At 42.5% G+C, this 20,407-nt stretch overlaps 1 protein-coding gene across 4 annotated transcripts in view; it reads left to right on the plus strand.

Moving 5' to 3' along the window:
* KIF21B (kinesin family member 21B) overlaps nt 1-20,407 on the plus strand; it is a 78,915-nt gene that overhangs the window by 47,354 nt on the left and 11,154 nt on the right. For 2 of the 4 annotated variants that reach the window (XM_020805275.3, XM_020805277.3), the window contains exons 12-28: nt 1,359-1,443; nt 3,726-3,840; nt 4,831-5,022; nt 5,449-5,648; nt 6,389-6,496; nt 8,449-8,517; nt 9,773-10,002; nt 10,373-10,520; nt 10,605-10,799; nt 11,344-11,445; nt 12,015-12,180; nt 12,657-12,717; nt 13,020-13,077; nt 14,262-14,467; nt 15,471-15,545; nt 15,756-15,869; nt 17,982-18,020. In XM_020805275.3, coding sequence (XP_020660934.3) covers nt 1,359-1,443; nt 3,726-3,840; nt 4,831-5,022; nt 5,449-5,648; nt 6,389-6,496; nt 8,449-8,517; nt 9,773-10,002; nt 10,373-10,520; nt 10,605-10,799; nt 11,344-11,445; nt 12,015-12,180; nt 12,657-12,717; nt 13,020-13,077; nt 14,262-14,467; nt 15,471-15,545; nt 15,756-15,869; nt 17,982-18,020 — 2,163 coding nt within the window. The remainder of the gene's footprint in view (nt 1-1,358; nt 1,444-3,725; nt 3,841-4,830; nt 5,023-5,448; nt 5,649-6,388; nt 6,497-8,448; nt 8,518-9,772; nt 10,003-10,372; nt 10,521-10,604; nt 10,800-11,343; nt 11,446-12,014; nt 12,181-12,656; nt 12,718-13,019; nt 13,078-14,261; nt 14,468-15,470; nt 15,546-15,755; nt 15,870-17,981; nt 18,021-20,407) is intronic. The other 2 variants (XM_020805276.3, XM_020805278.3) reach the window with 1 other exon arrangement.

The following is a 20,407-nucleotide window of genomic DNA, read 5'->3' on the forward strand; positions in this document are numbered from 1 at the left end:
ACTTGCACTAGGGGGTGTTGGTCTGTCACACAGAACTTGGGAATTTTTAAGAGGCATGAGCAAAGGAGTAATAGATCTTCCAGGTCAGATATCACAAGGTAGAATTTCTGCTCACAAACTGACTTGGCTTAGAGGGAACATTGGTGGAGTGCCTCCCAAACTAAAAGTCTGTCTCCAGTTATAACTGGGGGAATGCAGCTTAAAAGAGACCAAAAGCTAAGTGAGAAAGGAAAGCCACAGGATCTTCACCAAAATTTTCTTCCCCACTGCTGCCTGTCCATTAGCCCTATCTGATGACTTATAACTCCAGGAAGTAGATCACAGTGCCTGGTGTCAATGGGATAAATAGGGGTGGCAGCAGGGGTCACCTGGGGGGGGGGAGGGACTCAAGGATTATGCAGTACAGTACTGGCAACTCTGAAAGTGCTTATTTATTTATTTGTACTGACCCAATGGTTTTTTGCTTACTCCCATTGATGCCAGGGGTGATATATGCAAATGAGTTATGCTAATGAGAGTACCAGCAGCCCTTTTTCTATGAAATGACCCCTGGGTTGCAGTATATAGAAAAATTTTATAAGACTTCATAAATAATTATATCCCATAGTACTTTTGTGTTATTTATCTTAGAATTTTAAAATATAAATTTTCACTTGCATTTTCCCCCAAGATGCTAGTCTGTATAAAACTGCCTCTCTCAGGTCAGTTCTGCGACCCTCCAGTTCTGCAACCGTCTCGGGTCTGCGCTCTAGGCGGTCACCTAGTTTGCTTAGCACTTGTGGTAGCTCCAGCCCTGGACCCAGGGTCTCTCTCACTCGGTGAGTTTCATGGATCAGTGGGGACTCGACCCTGGATCCTCGAAGTCCCAGTTCAGCACTGTTAAGATTAAGCCAGTGGCAAATATTTATATATATTTTATTTATATTTTTACCCTGCCCTTCTTATTAAAAGGACCCAAGGCGGCTTACATCAATTAAAAGATAATATAAAAGCTAAACAACGAGTATACAAATACTAAAAAGGATCAAATACCGTGCAAAAAATATAAGCAACACATTCAAAGCGATACGCCTTCTCAATACTAGACGGCTTAGGAGAGTGACTGATTGGTTGTTAAAGGGCTTGATGGAAAGCACTTTAAATAGATAAAGGGAGGCGTGTTCCTTAGGCTTAAATTTTCCTGATTTACTTTTCTCAGTTTCCCGCTTTCAAGCTAATTTAAGAATATATCCTGCTCAGTTGTTCTGATTGCAGTGCTTGTAAGTTTTTGTCTGTTGTGACAGCCCTTTTGATGACCAAAATGTGAAATAAAAATAAACGCATGTGTTCATTACCTAAAAGTATCTTTCTGTTTGCAGCCCAGAGAAGGAAGGATTTAAGAAAAGGTTGAAGCTGCCACAGGGAAATGAGGCAGACGAGGCAGACGAGAATGAGGCAGAAGAGGTAGGGGATCTCACAGTTCATATGTGTTAAAGCATCTATGCTCTTCTGAGTGTCTTGGTTTCGGTCTGAGGCTGTAGAATAATGATGGTGAAGGTGTGGCAATTTTTCAACATAGGAACAAATGGAAGCCCAGTGGAAAACATAAAAGAGTTTTCAAGTGCTCTTTGCTTCAGCTATGATTAGTTTTTTTCCGCCCAAAGGCTCCTGACTGCAACAGTTTTTGAACAATCTCTCAAACTCATAAAACACTATCCTTTCATCAACCCTGTGATTTTTTTATAATACAAAGGCAGAGGAGGATAGCAAAGCCCTCTTCTTTGTAGCTGATCATTGTTCTTTTTTTTCTGCTTTAGAACAGGAATATTTCTGTAAAGTGTACCTCAATAGGGGGCGTTCTGCATTGCAAAATGCAAACATTACTTTCCACTTTAACCAGAGTACTTAAAGCAAACTCAGACCAGTATCACACAATTATTCCTGAATTTAATTTTTATCGTTGGAAAAAATCAGTGCAGCATTGAAGAAGTAACAAGCAATGTGTGTGGTTCCCAGCTGTTGTCTGGTTTCTGCCATAGTTCCAAATGTTTCTGTACAACCATTCCTTCAACAATGATACAGAGGGTGGATTGTATTATTAATAAAAGTTGAAAGTTTAGTAATATGGTGATAGAAACTGTGCAAGAAAATCCCATGATGCTTGTTGTCATCCTTCCATAATTATACTGCTATGTAGCGCTTCTTTCATGGTTTGCCAGTTACTTAACCCAACAGTAAGGCATTGTTCACTATGCAAATATTCGGAAGTTTGTGATCATGTTATGATTTTATGATTACATCTGGATTGCTGGTACTCAGAATACAAATGCTTTGTTGCCTTTTGCTTTATTATTATTTACTGCTACTATGGTCTGATTATTTTTCCGTGGCATAATGTATTGTTTATCTAAGATAGAAGCTAGGTTGTCCTTGCAAGAAATGGCAGAAGAACATAAATAATAAAGTTTAAAAACAGAATCATTGAATTGGATAACATAATAAAGTAATATCTCTAACAGTTCACAAAAATGCCATAGTTATCCTTGGAGTGTCATATTTATAGAACTAATTGGGTGATATAAATGTTTGATAAATAAATAATAAATAGAATCAGGAACTGCCTATAGCAGTTCTAAAAGCCAAGTGGGAAAGAGTAATAAGACTGGTGTTATGTTCTAAAGCAGTGTACTTGACTGTTTTCTTAAAACCTTGTTAAATATTTTGTTTAGGAGGCAAAATGCTGGGTGCGTGCCTGGTTAGGTTTTACCTGTTTGTTTGTTTTTTAAAGAGGAGATGTCATTTGTTGTAGTTCATCAATATTGTCCTGTCCTTCATGGTTTGATGTTACATGTCAGTGGGATACGGCACTTGTCTCAGAAAAGAGATTTGTGGAAATATTAATCAAACTTTAAGTCACAATTGGAATGTAGTTTGATTCAATATGTTGAAAGCCCCGAGGTTGTAAAGTGAGACAGTAGCTCCCAGCTCCTTACGTTGAAGAATGGGGTTGAATGCTGCAGGACTGAGGATACTAGTAGGCAGGAAAGATTTATCCATAGTTAGATGAAAGTTTGCAGCAATGTGTGTTAGATCGCCTCCCCCTGAATTCCACAATGTCATGCTTGATACCTGGTTCAAACTTTCTGGTTGCTAGAGAGTAACTATGTTAGGCTATTGCAGGTACAGGAACAAAGAGTTTAGAAGCACCTCATAGTCTAACAAATGATGTTCTAAGTTTTCCTGTACTGCAGTCTACTTCATCCAGTGCCGAAAGTGTTTCAAAGTGATGAAAAATTTATGCATTCTATTAAGTGAACTACAGTCCCTGAAAACCTATGCCATTATACATTTGGCAATCCTATGAGACTCTTCGTTGTGTTTGCAACCCAAGGTATTACTCAGTTTCATCATCAGTGTCTGGAGAAGCTTTGTTAGGAAGTGTCTTCTCTGTATTTTTGTAGATCTGTTAGCTGGAGGAGTGTAAACCTAAAAGAGGAAGTGCGGGGGGGGGGGGCAAGATCCCATTGGTGTCCATGTTCCAAAGCAGAAGTCACTGTCTGTGACTGTCAGTTGCTGTTCTGTTGCTGTTGCTGTTGAAACAAGCTACTGAACCAATAGAGGGAAAGGAAGCAGCTTTATGCCAAATATGAACAAAAGATGGAAAGGACTGGAACAATAATATCTTGGAATGACTACCACCATTATTATTCTTCTCATTCATTGTCATGCCCTGTTCTTCTTTTAAGGAGGAACGGGATGAGAGTGGCTGTGAGGAAGAAGGAGGTCAGGAAGAGGAAGAAGAAGAAGATTCAGGAAGTGAAGAAAGCCTGGTGGATTCTGACTCAGATGCTGAAGAGAAGGGTACGTGTAGGAGATATTGAGGGACTGACTCTTGCAACATGCTCATAAACGGTATAGGACCACGATACTTGTTGAAACGTCTCAAAAAACACAGCTTCCCATCTCACATGCTACTCCCAATGCACATTCATTACTTTGGCAGTATATAAATTAAATAAATGATTTATATAAATAGGGTAGTTCTGGACAGGGTTTGTGATCTTGGTGAAGGCACAGCAGCATCCAGGCCTCAAATTCAATATGAAGGCAGGGCTTTACATTGGTAGAGACTGGGAATGTTGAATGCAGAACCTCCATTGTTATCCATTTCTCACTGCCACTTTTATTATTTGTTAGTTAGTTGGTTTGTTGTTTTGTTTCTTCACTTTATACTCCGCTCCATTTATTGCCAAGGCATTACTGTGGACAGTTACAACAAATGTAATGCAAAACAAAAAATAAGGATAAAAGTATTAAAAGCAACTACAATGAACCTTTAAAAACAAATGGCACAGAGAAATTAGATTATTAAACTCACTGTTGCTAAACTCTTGCTTCCATGTAACAAAAGGAACGTTCCTACACATCAGACCAACTTTAGCCATGATGAATTAGGATTATGGGAGTTAGCTGACAGGATAGCTCAATGAGTTAGATACCTGGCTTTGGAGCCAGAAGTTGGGAGTTTGATTCCTCACTGTGTGTCCTTGAAGAAGAGCAAGCCTATGTAGCCTTGGGCAAGCTACACAGTCACAGAAAAGGAATGGTCAACCACTTCTGAGTACACTATATCTTGGAAACCTTGGAATCAGTCTCTATAAATCAAAATTGACCTGATGGCACATAATTATTAATTATTAGTCCAGTGCATGGGGACATGCAGTCAGCCTTTTTCTCTTCTCACCATAAGTGCTAGTATTCATCCTTACACTAAAAGTAGTAAGCAGTGTGTCGTTATGCTTTGGATGGTGAAATATGTCTTGTCCCCACCACCCCTTTTACGTTATCCAGAAGCCAACTTCCAAGCTGATTTGGCTGACCTAACCTGTGAAATTGAGATCAAACAGAAGCTAATAGATGAGTTGGAGAACAGCCAACGGCGCCTGCAGACTCTCAAACACCAATATGAGGAAAAGCTGATTCTTCTGCAGAACAAGATCCGTGACACTCAGCTGGAGAGGGACAGAGTCCTGCAGAATCTCAGTAAGGGGAAAACTGGATTTTGACAATCTGAGCAGCATGTATGTGTATTGGCCTGGTATTGTAAAAGGCTTTAGATTTCTAATAGAAGATGTGAGTTGAGTGGGAAGGGATTGGTTTGTGGCCTCAAAACCTGGCATTTATAGCTTCTACCTAAATGTCAGGATTGTTAGGTCCAAAAAAAGGTCAACTTTAGACCCAATTTACAGAGTTTTGCATTTCTGTGTATAACACATCTGTATGGGTCTCAGTTCACTTTTTAAATGTTTTAAATGATTTTAATTAACTGTATGTTATGCAGCATTTCTGAGTGCAGATTAAGAGAATTACATTCCTGAATGTTTTCCCTAGACAATATTTCCCTCTTTCGGGGAACAGGGAGGAATACCACTCTACAGCTCTTCTCACCAACACGTGCTCTTTCCCTAGGTTCCATGGAGTGCTACACAGAAGAAAAAGCTAACAAAATCAAAGCAGACTATGAGAAACGCCTAAGGGAGATGAACAGGGATCTGCAGAAGTTACAGGCTGCCCAAAAGGAACACGCTCGCCTCCTCAAGAATCAGTCTCGGTATGAGCGAGAGTTGAAGAAGCTGCATGCAGAAGTGGCAGAAATGAAGAAAGCCAAGGTATTGCCATGGAGACAGTGTGCCTGTGTGGATGCAGCCAAGCAGTCTTGACTTGCTGAAACCCAACCTAGAGATGGAGGGACTGTTCATTGAATAGTGTGAAACACAAAAAATGAAGTCGCTTTTCTATCCTCTTACAGGATTTTTTTAGTCTTTATGTTTCTTTCCGCCCCCCCCTCCCAGGTTTTTGCTACAATGATACTCCTCTCCTCAAAATATAAATTATAATAGGATGCATGGCTGCATAGATATTTCTAAGGTCTTGAGGAAGAAACCTAGTCCCATAGTATCCAGCTAATGATTGTTTAACAAAGGCCACCCACCATCTGGTCCCTGGCTGATTAATTAGGTAGTTTTCCAGCTTATGAGGGATCTGAGCTTGGATCTTTACCATCCAAGACCAGAGCGCTACCCATACTTTCATCATTGCTTGAAGCCAAACCATATCCATCAGTATTGAATGCAGGCATTGCACTGACAGAAGCTGCAAGCAAAAGCAAATGGAGGTGATCCCTCTTCCTCCTTAAGCCTGTCCACTTTCTAGAAATCTGTTATGGAGGGCTGGGAAATCCTGTAGGGGAGGGAGCCAAAAACCAAACCAAAACAAATCCCAATACTCTTACAAATTGGATTTAGACCTCCATTTGTGTCTCCCATACACAGAATTCACAGCCCTCAGGGCAGGGCCGTCTTTCCTTTTCTGCCTTATATTGAGTCATCCTGTACCATGTAATTGACAGGTGGCACTGATGAAACAAATGCGTGAGGAGCAACAGAGACGGAGATTGGCAGAGACCAAGAGGAACCGAGAAATCGCCCAGCTGAAGAAGGAGCAGCGCAGGCAGGAGGTAGGCAGGAGTGCTGTCTGTGGCACGCTCAAGCTTTCTCAACTTTGAGGTGCCTTTTTGCAGTAGAACACAAAAATCACAGGTTATTAAGAGAAGCAAATGGAGGGGAGACCCAGTGAGGTACAGTATGAGTAATTATACAAAGGGGAAAGCTGATTTTATGAGGGCTCAGCTTTTTAATTTCCAGGATTTTTTTTAAAAAAAGCCCACATGTCCAGCTCACACATCCTCTTTGCTGCTGAATCTGACTATACACTACAATGTCTGCGTACATATTTTGAGCCCCAGGTGAGAGCTTCTAGTATTACCAAAGTACCTGCTCAAGTACAACTATCTCTCTCCAGAGGTCCTCTTCATGCATGCAGCTGAATTTGTGGATGGCAGAGACATAGCCAAGTGGGTATATGCATGGGTATATGTCTGGCTGCTACATTGTTATTTATAAATGCACAGGGAGGTTGCAAAGTAGGCTATGGTAGCAGAATCTAATGAATGTAAGGTAAGTGAATCACCTGGGCATGCAAAGCTGACAGGTGCAGAAAAAAACAGAATAGTATTAAATATGCTTCTAGTATTCCAGATACACAGAGTTTTCAGGAAGAGTGCATTTCTTCAAACTGAATAAAGTGTTGCTATTTCTCTGTGTTTGTAGTTCTACACTGTTTTCTCTCCCACCCCGCTCTGCTCTTTTTGAAAGTACTGGTTGCTTTGTGGCATCAAAGAAAATTTCAAATAGAAACTATTAATTGAAGCAGACATATCTCTTAATAATTAAGATAATTAATCGCCACTAGGTGGCTTGCTAAAAGTTTTCATGAGTAAAATAACCACTGTATTGTTGTTGTTATTTCTAGCAAGATAGCAAATCTGAAGTATAACACTATTTGCTCCATATACATAGAGTGGCATTCTGAGGGAGATATATGGTATTTTAAGAAACAGGCCGTAGCAGAAAGTTAGACCTATATGCCATTAATTTAAAAACGTATTACAGTACTGCGTTAATTTTTATATACTGTTATGTACTATAATAGGAAAGTGACATTGCAGGGATGCAAGTTGATATTAAAATTATCTATTTAAATGCCTAGTTTGTTGTAGTGAATGGAGTGACTGGCTAGGACTTGGGAGAGCTGAGTTCAAATCTCTACTCAGCCATGTAAACTCATGATGGTGGCGGGTGGTGGTGGAACTGGTAAAGCCACTCCTTAAATACCTCACTTACTGTATTTTACAGTGTATAAAATGACACTTTTTCCTAAAATAATTAGAGGAAAAATTGAGTGTCGTTTTATACACGGAAGGAAGCAGTCATGCGTGCGAGTGCGCTCAGGCGCTTCTTGCTGCCACTGCCACCGCCACTGCCCAATTGCCTCTTCCGGTGGCTCATGGCTTGTCCTCTCCGGTGGCCCCAAGGCAGCAGCAGCAGGAGGCGGCGGAGGTGAAGGAACATTCACACGCGCTCAGGCGCGTCTTGCTGCTGCCTTCCCCACCCACCCGATTATCACCTCTAGTGGGACTGATGGGCTCAGCTCACACTACCTTGTCCCCTCCGGTGGTTGAGGTAGGAGGAGGCAGAAGCGGAGGCAAACAAGCACTCTCGCGCGCTCGGGCGCCTCTCCCTGCGTGGCCAGATCACCTCTTCCCATGATCTCCTTAAGGCAGGGGACAAGGCAGCAATGTGAGCTGGAGGTGAGCTCCGTTGGCAGTCGCACTGGAGGAGGTAATCAGGCCGGCAGCAGAGACAGCAGCAGCAGCAGGAGACAGAGGTGAAGGAGCAGCTGCCCATTAACTGCTGCTCCACCTCCATCAAGGGTCAAAATTAGGGGGTCATTTTATGCATCGACGGGGTCGTATACACGGTAAAATAAGGTACTTAAAATCATTAGTTGAAGCCAAACTGATATTGCTGACTTCCAGATGACCTGTGGTTTCTCCCACCATGTCTGTAGTTCCAGATTCGAGCACTAGAATCTCAGAAACGACAGCAGGAGATTGTTCTGCGCAGGAAGACTCAGGAGGTGAGTGACAGTATTACAAAGATGACAAATGCTGAATATCGGCTCACAGAAATACAGTTCCCTTGTCCTTTTCTGCATAGAAAACCTCACAGGTTTTTCCATATTGCTCCTTATATTTTAGTTTCCACTATTTTAAACTGTCTGTCTGTCTGTCTGTCTGTCTGTCTGTCTGTCTGTCTGTCTGTCTGTCTGTCTGTCTGTTATATTTTTATTCACCCCAATAGTGAAGAGGCACTTCCTGGGCAGTATACAAATAGACAGGATATCAAATTACGAACAACAGCAAAATAAACAAACGTATTAATAATCAACAATATAATACAAAAGCATTGAAAATATAAAGAGTACAAACTAACAGATCTAATACATCACCTCTAAATAGTAACCAAAACATTGTTGAACAACTAAACCAGCCAACTAACTGTTATGGCAGAGTGGCCTTGTTCAGCTTGAACAATTGTTCTGAATGACTTATATTAAATAATAACCGATTTCCAAGCTGCATATTTAAAAATACTTTCAATTTCAGAACTGCTTCTTCTATACACAATTTAATACATGATTTCGAACCGTGGCAAAACCTGTGGTCACCAGTGCATGAGTGCCAGTTGCAAGGTTATCTCTGTCCATATAGGCTGTAGTAGGTATATCCACCTAAGCTGATACTTTCACCACCCTTATTAAGGTGAGGAAAGGAGCCATTTTCCCTTAGAGCACAAGACAAAGGCATTCCAAACCACCATTCGTACCTCCGTTAATAATGGTGGTTTGAGGACTATGAACTGCTGCTACAGCTCCCTCCTGAATTGGCTGAGTGCCATTTAACTGGAGGGACAAACTACCATCAACAAGTATCTCCACCTTGTCTGTACTGAGTCAGTTTGTTGTCTGTCATCCAGTCTGTTACCTAACCCCAGGATCATTTCAAAACTTCATTTGCCTCCCCTGTACTAAAGGAAAAGCAACAGTAAAGGCATTTTGGTGAGATCTCAGCCTGCTTCTTTAGATAATGTCTCCCAGTGTTTCATTGGGAAGCTCAAACGCATGAGGGTTAAAATGGAGGCCTGTTGAATCCCATAGAACAGCTGTCATGGGGTTGGGTAGCAGTCCCCCAAAACCACCTTCTGGAATTAGCCTTCCAAATTAAAGCAGAACCACCGCAGGACAGTTTTGCCATGTTCCAACTGAAACACTCTGTTCAGAAGGATACCATCCAGAAAGCCACTAAAGAGGATCCATTTTTCTTACTGTCAAGGTCTCTGCTCTGCGCCGCCTGGCCAAACCCATGTCTGACCGAGTCGCTGGGAGGATGAACCAGAAGCAAGCCATGGTGGATTCAGGTGCTGAAGTGTCCACCAGCACCACTTCCTCAGATCCAGAGTCGGGGTCTCGTTCTGTCTCCAGCATTGTGCGCCAATGGAATCGGAAAATCAACACCTTTCTAGGAGACCCACCTTCTTCCACAAATGGCACTCGAACTATTAGGTCAGGCACGGGGGAAGTTAGCCGTTTGAGTGTCGTTGATACTAACCGAGAAGGGTATCTAAAACTGAAACGCTGATTTGTTTTAAATAGTTTCGGAACTGATTTTATTTACTGTATCCCACTCTGGAAAGAATATACTTCCTATATAAAATATAAAAAAGCAGCTTATAGAGATTTCTTCAAGGGTAGTCCTCTGCCTGCAGGGACACCAGCTTGTCTGTGCCTTGATAGAATTTAGAGTGACTCCAGTCCCCATCTCTAGGGAGTGAGGAAGGCTCTATTTACAGGCTCATACATTGGTCTGAAACATTTAGAGCAATGGCAGGATCATGCAGTACAGTTCTTACTAGATTAATTTTTTTCTTTGTAGGAAGAAATTCCCAAAGAAGGGGACAAACCAGACATTCAGTAAGACAGCCCGGCTGAAATGGCAGTCACTGGAGCGCCGGGTCTTCGATATTGTCATGCAAAGGATGACTGTCATCAATTTAGAATCAGATATGGAGCGGCTCATCAAGGTGAGGGAAGGAGCCACTTTCCCTTAGAGCACAAGGAAGAGGTGGATGAGAACTGAAGTCCTTACCTTGTGTTCTCTGTTCCAGAAACGTGAAGAACTGTCCCTGATGCAGGAGATGCTTCTAGGGAAGAGGGAGAAGCTGCAGACAGAAAATCCTGAAGAGCAGAAGGGACTTCAAGAGCTGAATGAGGAGATAGAAGTGCTGGCAGCCAACATTGACTACATCAATGACAGCATTTCAGACTGCCAAGCTACCATCATGCAGATTGAAGAGACAAAGGTACGCCCTGTCCATTAGTGAGGGAAGCAGTTCAGGAGAAAGGCACTCTGTAGTTCTGGGCCTGGAGGTGAACTAAGGCTAGCTGGCTGCCTGGCTGGGCAGCACTGGTCTAGTTGCTTATTGTGTCATAAATAAATCAGGAAGGGTTGTGTTTTCTGATCTTATTGATTTAAAACGTTGACTGATTTTCCAAAACCACTTGAGTTTTGGTGGGCAGTATCAATGTGCTACTGCTGTCGTTACCCAGGGATGGGGGCATGGAGAGGGAAAATATAAGACAGGGATTTCAAAAAGAATTTACAGAGTTGGGAGCAGCCTGGAACTCTGCTGTTTCATCTGAGAACCTTGCAGCATTGTACCTTTAGAGCCATAGAAACTTGGCAACTGTGTCATAAAGTATCAGTGTAGTATTTGGGAGCTGCAGATGGAACAGTTGAAATCAGTCAGACGAACACCTTGGATACCTGTAGAGGACCCAAACGGATCCCTTCCCTCAGGCCTTCTTATTCTGTCACTGTTCCCGTGGGTCTCTCCTTCTTGCTAGGAAGAACTGGATTCTACGGACACCTCTGTGGTGATCAGCTCCTGCTCTTTGGCTGAGGCAAGGCTTTTGCTGGACAATTTCCTTAAGGCATCCATAGACAAGGTAGGTCAAAGCAAGGCCTTTTGTGGGGATAAGAGATTTGATCACCGCAGCTTATTTCGAAATAAGCCAGTTAGCTCTTTGATTGGAAGGGGTATTGAACCTTAGAATAAATTGCTTTAGAATGGGGTATATTTTGCAAGATACAGAACTTCTGCATTTGGATTCTCCCTCTAAGCCCTGTACTCTGCCCAGCTGTACTGTATTTTACTGAGAAGTGAAAACTGATAGGCTAAGCGTGAGTTGGATTATTTGAGTCCAACATTCTGTTTTGGTTCCCTTTGTAGGAATAATAATTTGGGCATAAGGCTGCTTGCTAGTTTCAACTAAAATAGTCCTATTGTATCAACTGCTGAATATTAAGTCAGTACTTATATAACGGGTTTATCTACAGTAGTCATGCCTAGCAATTGCATTTAGGCCATAAACATGAAGCTGTACTATATGTTTGTCCATAACTTCAGCATGTGTTGAAGAGGCTGAATTTAGAACCTGTATTGCTTCCATTTTTCAAAGCACTGGAAAATTATCACTGATACACTTTCTTTAAATTACCCAATTTCTGCAAACAGAGCCTACAGGTAGCCCAAAAGGAAGCTCAGATCCGGCTGCTAGAAGGGCGCTTGAGACAGACAGACGTGACTGGCTCCTCCCAAAACCATCATATCCTAGATGCCCTACGGGAAAAGGCAGAATCCCACCCTGAGCTACAAGCACTTATCCAGAATGTGCAGCAAGGTGGGGTGTTTGAAATCCATTTTCCGCTATAGATGGAATTAGCTGTTGAAGGTAACAATATTCCCATATATATATAGTTCCTTCCCCATCACCTTTCCTTTCAGTAAGAGGGTCAAGCTCCTTGTGAGCAACAAGCAAATAGAGGAAGAGCTATCACAGCAGAAAAGCTTCAAGCTGCAGTTTGATGACTGCAGCCCTCAAATAATTGATGTGGCCATCTGAACCTATCTCTGTCTTAGCCAGCTTCAGCTTGGCAGAGCTGGTTTAAACCTACAGCCTTTGTCCTGGGTTCATTCCTATGGTGACGTGGTGATCTTCTCGTTCTGCAAATTGGACACAAGTCCTCTTTTAACGGACACGTGATTAAGAATGGCCTTCTTGTGTCTTTTGATGAAGCCCTGTTGACATTTTCTGATCAGTGCCAAGGGCCCATGTGCCAGTGGGTATAATCCAGATTTGTTTTTCTTTTTGCACAGAGAATGGGTATGCCAGCACAGATGAGGAAGTCTCTGAATTCAGTTTGGCATCAGAGGGGAGGTGAGTATTCCCAAGGGAGCAAAGGGCAAGTGCATATGGCTCCCACTTCCTCCCGTTCTCTGGTGACTTTTAAAAGAATTGTGCAGGGGATTTCATGCCTGTTGACCAGTAGAGTTACCCAGGACTGAGGCATCAAAGACCTGCATTGTTACTTTTCTAACAAATAACACCAAAATAAAAATAGAATGCCTCTTAGGGTGGAATTGTGGAATGGAGACCCTGTAAGAGTAGGTGGACCCTCTGTAGTTTCTATCAGATTAAAATAAACCTGCATATGCTACAACTCTCTATGTGTCTTACAGCTTTTCCCAGTCTTTCTCCATGAAAGGTTCTGCTAGTCAAGATGACTTCAAGTGCAGGGTAAGTGGAAAACTGCAGCCTGGAAAACATGGCTGCATGCATTTTTGTGTGTATATGGATGTTTGTTTTTATACATTTGCCCACCACCCTACAGAGAATGGTTCCAGGACAGTTTACATAAAGGAGAGATGGAGATAGTCATCATGTGACCAAGGCTTCATAAACAACAAGACTATAGTCAGGAAAGAGTTTTTTTCAGTATTCATTTTTGGGTTGGCAAGGGTGGAGTAGGGAGTGTTGTCGTTGAGTGGGTTTTCTCTGTCATTCTTGCCAGGATGGGCTTTCTCAGGAATGTATCCCAAATGGACAGATTTACAGTTGACCATATTTAAAGCAGCTCATTTTTAAAATTCTGCTCTGAACATGGCCTTCTATGAGCCTGCTTGGGAATGTTACAGAACGGATATCAGAAGGTTTAGGTAAAGGACAGTGACAGATTTCTACCATGTGGTTTTACTTTGCACGTTATCATTTGTACCTCTCCCTCCCTTCCTTTTGTGGCTCAAGCCAGATGGTTTTTAAGTGACTTTAATGCTCTTCAGACATACTATATCCCCTAATTTTATGACTGATTAGGAGACCTCATGCATATGTTGCTTTGGCTTCCTCTGCCATTCTTACCTGAGCTTGAATTAAAATCTTTGTGCTACATCTAGCTAAGTGACAGTCCTGTTATACATCCAGATGTTTGTAGTTAAGCTTTCATCCTGCTCTAGTGGTCAGCAGTGAAATGAAATCAACTTGTGTGTCTCTGTCTGTCTCTCCCAACCAACACTCTGTGGAATAAGCCTTTGATCAAGAGAAAGCACCCCCACCCATCTCCTGGGAAAACCACTTAGCTGAGTACCCTTTGAGTGGCCTGTTAAAGTATGGTAAGAAGCAAGGAGTCATATCTGCTTTATCAGGGCTCTTCTGTATAATATGTGAGGTGCTTTCTGTTGCAGTCATATCAAACTCAGAACAAAATAGCAAGGTCCCACAAAATTGCACAATTGATGCACAAGTTCAGTATTTCTGAGTGCAAAGTGTCTGAGAAATCTTAGCATTTTATTTCGAGTTTTCTGCAGAGCACGTTTGGGTGCTGCTTGCAGTGGTGACCATTTAATCTCTCCCACTCTGTCATGCTGGCTGGTGCTCTTGTCTTCTGGGGCTTTTATTCTTTGTCTTCCGGGGCTTTGTTTTAGGGGGAGCCCAAGCTCTCTGGCCAGATGAAGGCTGTATCAGCAGAGTGCCTGGGGCCTACACTGGACATCTCCACTAAGAACATCACCAAATCACTGGCATCCCTCATGGAGATCAAAGAAGATGGTGTGGGTTTCTCTATTCGTGATCCCTACTACAAAGAGAAGGTCTCCCGCACGATTAGCCTGCCCATCCGAGGGAGCACATTGTAAGTCATGACAGTGTAAGCAAGGAGCTTTCTGCAGGTTCTACGGGATCAAATGTGGCTGACCTTTTAGAATCTACTACTTCTGTATTACTTAAATGTACCTAGACCCCTCTCTTGTGGGCAGCATTTGAGTCAAATATTGACAGTCAAAATTTCTTCATCTTTATTGGGTGGTGCAGAGATGAAAAGTGAAGAGGAAGCAATTTGTTCTGTGTTTTTCTTGGGCCATAATCTGCTTCCTGCTTTGCTGGAAAAATTTTTGCATAACAACAAGCAGCAAGGTGGAGGACTTCCTGCTTCATTCAGTTGTTCATTTTTGTGAACTTCTCCCCTCAGTTTTTCACAGGTCTCACTTAGCTGGCAGTTCCAAATGTTCCCTGTTTATGAAGAGAACTGTCCTAGAAAATTAGGGACCTTTCCCCCCTTGAATGCTCTAACCTGGGTGATATCAAGTGCATATTTTGTATCAGTCCTGAACAGATAAGAATTAGTACAAGCTAAAGCAAAATATGTCTGTTTCTGTGGACATCAAAAGTGCTGAAAACTGCAGTGACAGACCAGTCCCCCAGAATGAGGGCTGCTTCAGGAAAACTGAACTTTTGGTCTTCTGGATATTTTTGATCTCCAACTCCCATCAGCCCCAACTGGCATGGCCAGTGGATACTGGGAGTTGCAGTCTGACAAAATCTCCCTCATCCCTGCTTTAATAAAGACCATGTCATCTTGTAGTATACACAGGTGATTACAATCTGAATGAACTCCCACATAAAAAACTTCTGGACAAGCCAAGCAGACACGAGGGATGCTTGTGTGTCTTGGTTCCTATTGAGGAGGTGCTCTCCACTAAGTAATTTCCCCACCTCTGATGCAGGTTGTGCCGCATTCTGTGCAAGCTGTTTGAACCGAACAACCATCTGGACAGGTTTCAGGCATTGCAGTGATAACTCAGAGCATGAGATGGAAAGCATGGCTGCTGCTAATGATAGCTGTCTCTCTCTCCTAGCCCTAGACAGTCCCGTGCTGCAGACACTTCACCTCTCACAAGGAGGAAGTCATATGACCGAGGTCAACCCATCAGGTGAGTTTTTGCAGGAGGCATTCTCTGTGCGTGTATGAGAGAGAGAGATAACACAACTGGCACATTCTTGTGCTTTGCTTCTGATCCAGGAACTGGATTGCTCTGTAGCATTGGCTATATCTGTGCTGTTAAAAGATGATACAGTAAGAAGATGCCAGCAAGAGATAGAGTCCCTAACCAGCACAAACTCTTATTTTTTTTCTTGCCTAGAAACCCAGATGTTGGATTCACTCCTCCTTCATCCCCTCCCAGCAGGCCACGCAATGACCGCAATGTCTTCTCTCGCCTCACCAGCAATCAGAGTCAAGGCTCAGCTCTAGACAAGTAAGATTAGTTCTGAGACTGAGAGGATGACTATGTGGGCATTTAGTCCATTCTTTGGTCCACTGCAAGAATTGGCTGGTTTGCTATTAAAAATGGTTACCAGATTATCTCTTTGCTAGTGCAAACTGGCCTGCCTACAGAGTGATTCTATCCATACCTCACCTGGTGTGGGTAGGATCAGTATGGTTTGGATTGGTTGCATGTAATTACTGGAACCGATCCAAAGCAAGCCTTCTGGTTTGAATTTGACAATATTGTGAAGTGTTTAATAAAGAAGCCACTTCAGGATATTGACAAATTAATCACTTCCTCTGCTTCTTCACAGAGGGGCAGAGGAAGTGAAAAAATTTTATAAGCCTGTAAAAAAATTGTTCTTAAATATACTGTCTTAAACAATATTTTCACTTCTGCTTCTCTGACGAGGAGCAGAGGAAGTGTTCAAATTGCCAGTATCCTAAAGTGGCTCACTTATTAATCCACTTCTTGATATCAGAAATAGAAGGAAGCAAACCTAATATGGTCGCTTGATCTCTGATATACCATTGGAATGTGAGGACTGCACCATATGGTGTATTGCACCTCCATGCAACACAAGTGACCCTGTTTAGCCTGCACCACCTCACTCCAAAAGAGCCCATGCAGTTACATCCTTAGGGAAACTTGTCCTTGGAAGGATGGAAAACAATAGCAGTTGTAAGTTACAGCTGCTAATACTAGGAATTGCTTCCTCTCACATATCCTTCCACTCTACATGTAAAATTGTGTTTTTCCTTTGTCTTATGAGAGACAATCTAAATTTTCTTGGACTTAGCAAAACTTGTGCCTCTTCTATTAAGGCACTGAAGTGGCACAAGATTACCTTGAAACCTCCCAGAATTGGCAGGGAGCCTGAATGACACTCTCAAGGTCTCCCCCCCCCCCACAGTCCTCCACCTAAGTCCAGGCACTTTGGTCAGTCTGTGCCTAACAGTGGAAAATACCCTAATCTTCCTCACTGCCTGTTGTTTGAATGACTTCCCCAGTGCATTGAGAAACGGGTGGTGATTTATGATCCTCTTTGCAGTCTGCCATGGCCCTCAGCCTTGATGTCAGTTTTTCTCAGCTCCATTAAGATTGCCTTTTTGTGGTGGGAGGCGGATCCACCTTTTGGAATACAGAGGCAAGTTGCTCAAGCCTTCCAGGTAATTACGTTAGCCGGAATCCTATTGGTGATTTGCTCTTGCATCAACGAATGTTGGTCATGTTCCGAAGTGTCTGGCAGTCACATGCTTGGGCATGTATCTTGGTACACAATTAACCCCTTGTTAATGAATGGCAATTTGCCCTCCAGATGATTTGTGCATTTCCGTTATGGAAGTGTAAATTGGCAATAGGATTCTGGCCATTAGGTTGCTCTATTAAAAGCACAAAATCTCAGGGTAGTACCACACATATCCTCCTGCCTTTCAAATATCTGTGTGCCTGCCTATAAGTTCCTACAACGTGCTTTAGCTTCAGTAGAGTCTCTTGAATGACAGGTCCAATCACTGATACAACTTCAGTTTAAGATAACAGGCTGTTTCTAACATAACCACCTTAAGCCAAAGAGAATAGTTACTTCAACTAAAAATGAAGCACCTTTCAGGAGCTGCTTAGTATCAGCCACTCAAACATGCCATCTTATAAAGTGGCCGGTGTGATCCTACTGTCCATAGCCCAACGGAGAGGAAGTATAGAAATCATAGTAGATGTGGCTGAGAAGTTGGCCTCCATACTGTACAGGAGCCCTGAGTAGGTATTGCTAGATGTACGCCTATTCTTTTATTTAGTGGAAGAACTATACAGGCAGAGTCATTCAGGGCTCATGACATATTTTTTCTTAGAGCATGTTTCTAGCCCTTATAGCTGCAACAGTAGGCTTTCAGGAATGTGGTGAAATGCCTGGTGAAATCACAGACTGTTTCTGCTCCTACCTCCTCTACTTCCAAGCCCTCTCTGTCTATGGTCTGGTGTCCTCTGTCTGCCCTGCTAGCTTGGATGCGATAACCACCTTCCCTTTTCTGACTTTTTTGCTGCTGCTTTTCCTTCTCCTGGTTTTAATTACCCATAATCCTGCTAATTTTCTGTCCCTAGGTCTGATGACAGTGACTCCTCTATCTCGGAGGTGCTGAGGTATCAAACTTACTGTTTATTATATAACTTTTCTTAGCCTTCCTCTATCTTACTCTTTCCCCCTTCCTGCATTTAATACCTGCATGTAACTAAACCCTGTGCGGTGTCTCTTGTGTTCTGCTTTGCAAATGCTGGGTTTGCCTTCCCAGCCAATTGTGGAATATTAGGCTGAACTAACACGCCACCTGGAGCAACATCACTTCTTCCACCCTATTCTGGTTCCTACTCTGCTCTCACTAAGACTAGTAACTCCTGCCATATAGCTGGGGCACATAATGTGGTTAAACACCAAGCCATCAGCACACATTTCTCTGAAAGCTCCAGTCTGTTTCTCCAGGACTTAGAAATTGCTAGGCTATGGCATGTCTGTTAGGACTGGACCAGCAACACACCTCTCCTGATAGTGCATGTCTATAGTAGTGGGTAACCAAGGTTAGGAGCTAACCAATTGCATGTGTTATTGTTGTGCCCTCGTTTCATGAGCCTGGCTTTTAAACAGTGTCATTGTTTGGGATCACGAACAGTTTGCTATTCCTCATTGTGGTGAAAAAAGTTTGGAAAATATGCAGACAGCTCCTCTCTGATGCTCAAGAGTCATGAGCCATTTAATTGAAAACCCCACCTATCAGTCCTGCTTGCATGAAAGCTCTGCTCCCATGTCTTTCTCATGTACCACTTTTTCCCTAAGGTCTTTTGGAAAAATTCAGTGTTATAGAAGTTAAATATGTGCATGTCATACGTATTTTTGTAGCTTTCATAATATGTTCCAGCCTACTGTGTATGTTTGAGTAAGTCTCAGTGGAGAACTTTAGACCCCACCAGTTATTTAGGCTACCGAGTCTTATACGGTACTATGCTCTGGACAACAATGTGTTCTTTTTCTTTCTACATAACTTAGATATATAGCAAACTTGTAACACTAGTCATTTCCTTAAAAATGAAAGCAGAAGGGGTGTGGGTGGGTAGGGGCTTGTGCGTGCAAAGGAGGAGACTCTGTTGTGCTAGTTTATTTCTTTCCACTAGGAAAGGGAGTGAAGCTATGCTTGTGCACATATTTTGGCAACTAAGGTGTTAAGCATTCTCTAAGTACTAATAGGCAGCTGTTGCTTAAGACTCCTTGGAGACCCCTTGTGGATGTCAAGAAACTATATATTATAATGTAATACCATTGATGTTTGTTGCATTTAGTATAATTTATACATAAAGCAAACATGCACAAGCAAAATGAAAGTGTTTAAAATACAAACTGGATGCTAATGATATGACTGGGGACTTCTAAACTGTCTTATTCTTTATTTGGCTACTGAAGCACGATACTTCCCATTTACATTATATACAGTATTTTTCATTGGTTCAATTTTGCATCATACAACAAATATTAACAAAAAATACTAACAAGGACAATTCTTCTTGACTCTTGCAATCCTGTGCATATCTAGCAAGCCAGAGTTGGGCGTGTGTGTTGTGTAGGGCCCAAGCAATAGGTGCAGAAACTTGTAACGTGTGGTGTTGATGTTTTGAGGAGCTGATGGTCCTTAAGAGCATTAACCTGAGTCTGTATTGCAGGCGTCTTGGCACAGCAAAATCTATACCTGACTCCCTGAGATGATAGTGATGACTAGGGGGAGGATTTCTATGGCATGTCCTTTTTTTTCCTCCCTGCAACCTGTGTTTAAGCTTATGGGTAGGTTTGAACATGTTTGTAAGTAATCTGGTGAGAAAGGCCGGATCACTCATAAACATGTCTGAACTTGCTTACGGGTTTAAATGTAGATTGCAGAGAAATGTCATAAAAATTCTTCCCCTCAAGATGACAGTGAAATCCCTTCTTGCTGGTGTCCTAGAGATCCTGGAGGATTGGTCTGAAACAGTACTGTGCTCTGGCTTTCTCTCTCTCTCTCTCGAGCTTCAAGGAGCTTTATGAGGCCTCAATGGCAAGAGGGCTATGCAATGCCCGCCCAAGCCATACAAGACTGTCACAAAGTTTGTAATGTATCTATATTAGTCTTCCTCTGCTGGTTCTATTTGCTGTTTACTGGTTTTTCAGACTTTAATGTTGGCAGTGTTCTGTGGACCCTTTGTAGAAGCAGTAGAAGTGAAATGGCTTAAATCAGTTATAGCAAGATATTGCCAAATTTTCGTCTTGGTTTTCCCCAACAGTCCAACCCCCATAAGATCTTCCCAGCTGCCCCACCTGCCTGCTGCAGCTGGCAGGGACAGGGGACAAAAAGGTTGCACTGTGGCAGCTACCCCCCCCCCCCCCCGTTTCTGTCAGGGAAATGGCGTCTTTCCCTTCATCACTCCTGCATTGATGCTCTTGACCTCATCTCCTTCCTTGTTTGAAAGGGCTCAATCTTTCCCAGTACCCAAATGAATGTGTATCAAAC

Source organism: Pogona vitticeps, chromosome 4 (genome assembly GCF_051106095.1).
Source record: "Pogona vitticeps strain Pit_001003342236 chromosome 4, PviZW2.1, whole genome shotgun sequence".
NCBI lineage: Eukaryota > Metazoa > Chordata > Lepidosauria > Squamata > Agamidae > Pogona > Pogona vitticeps.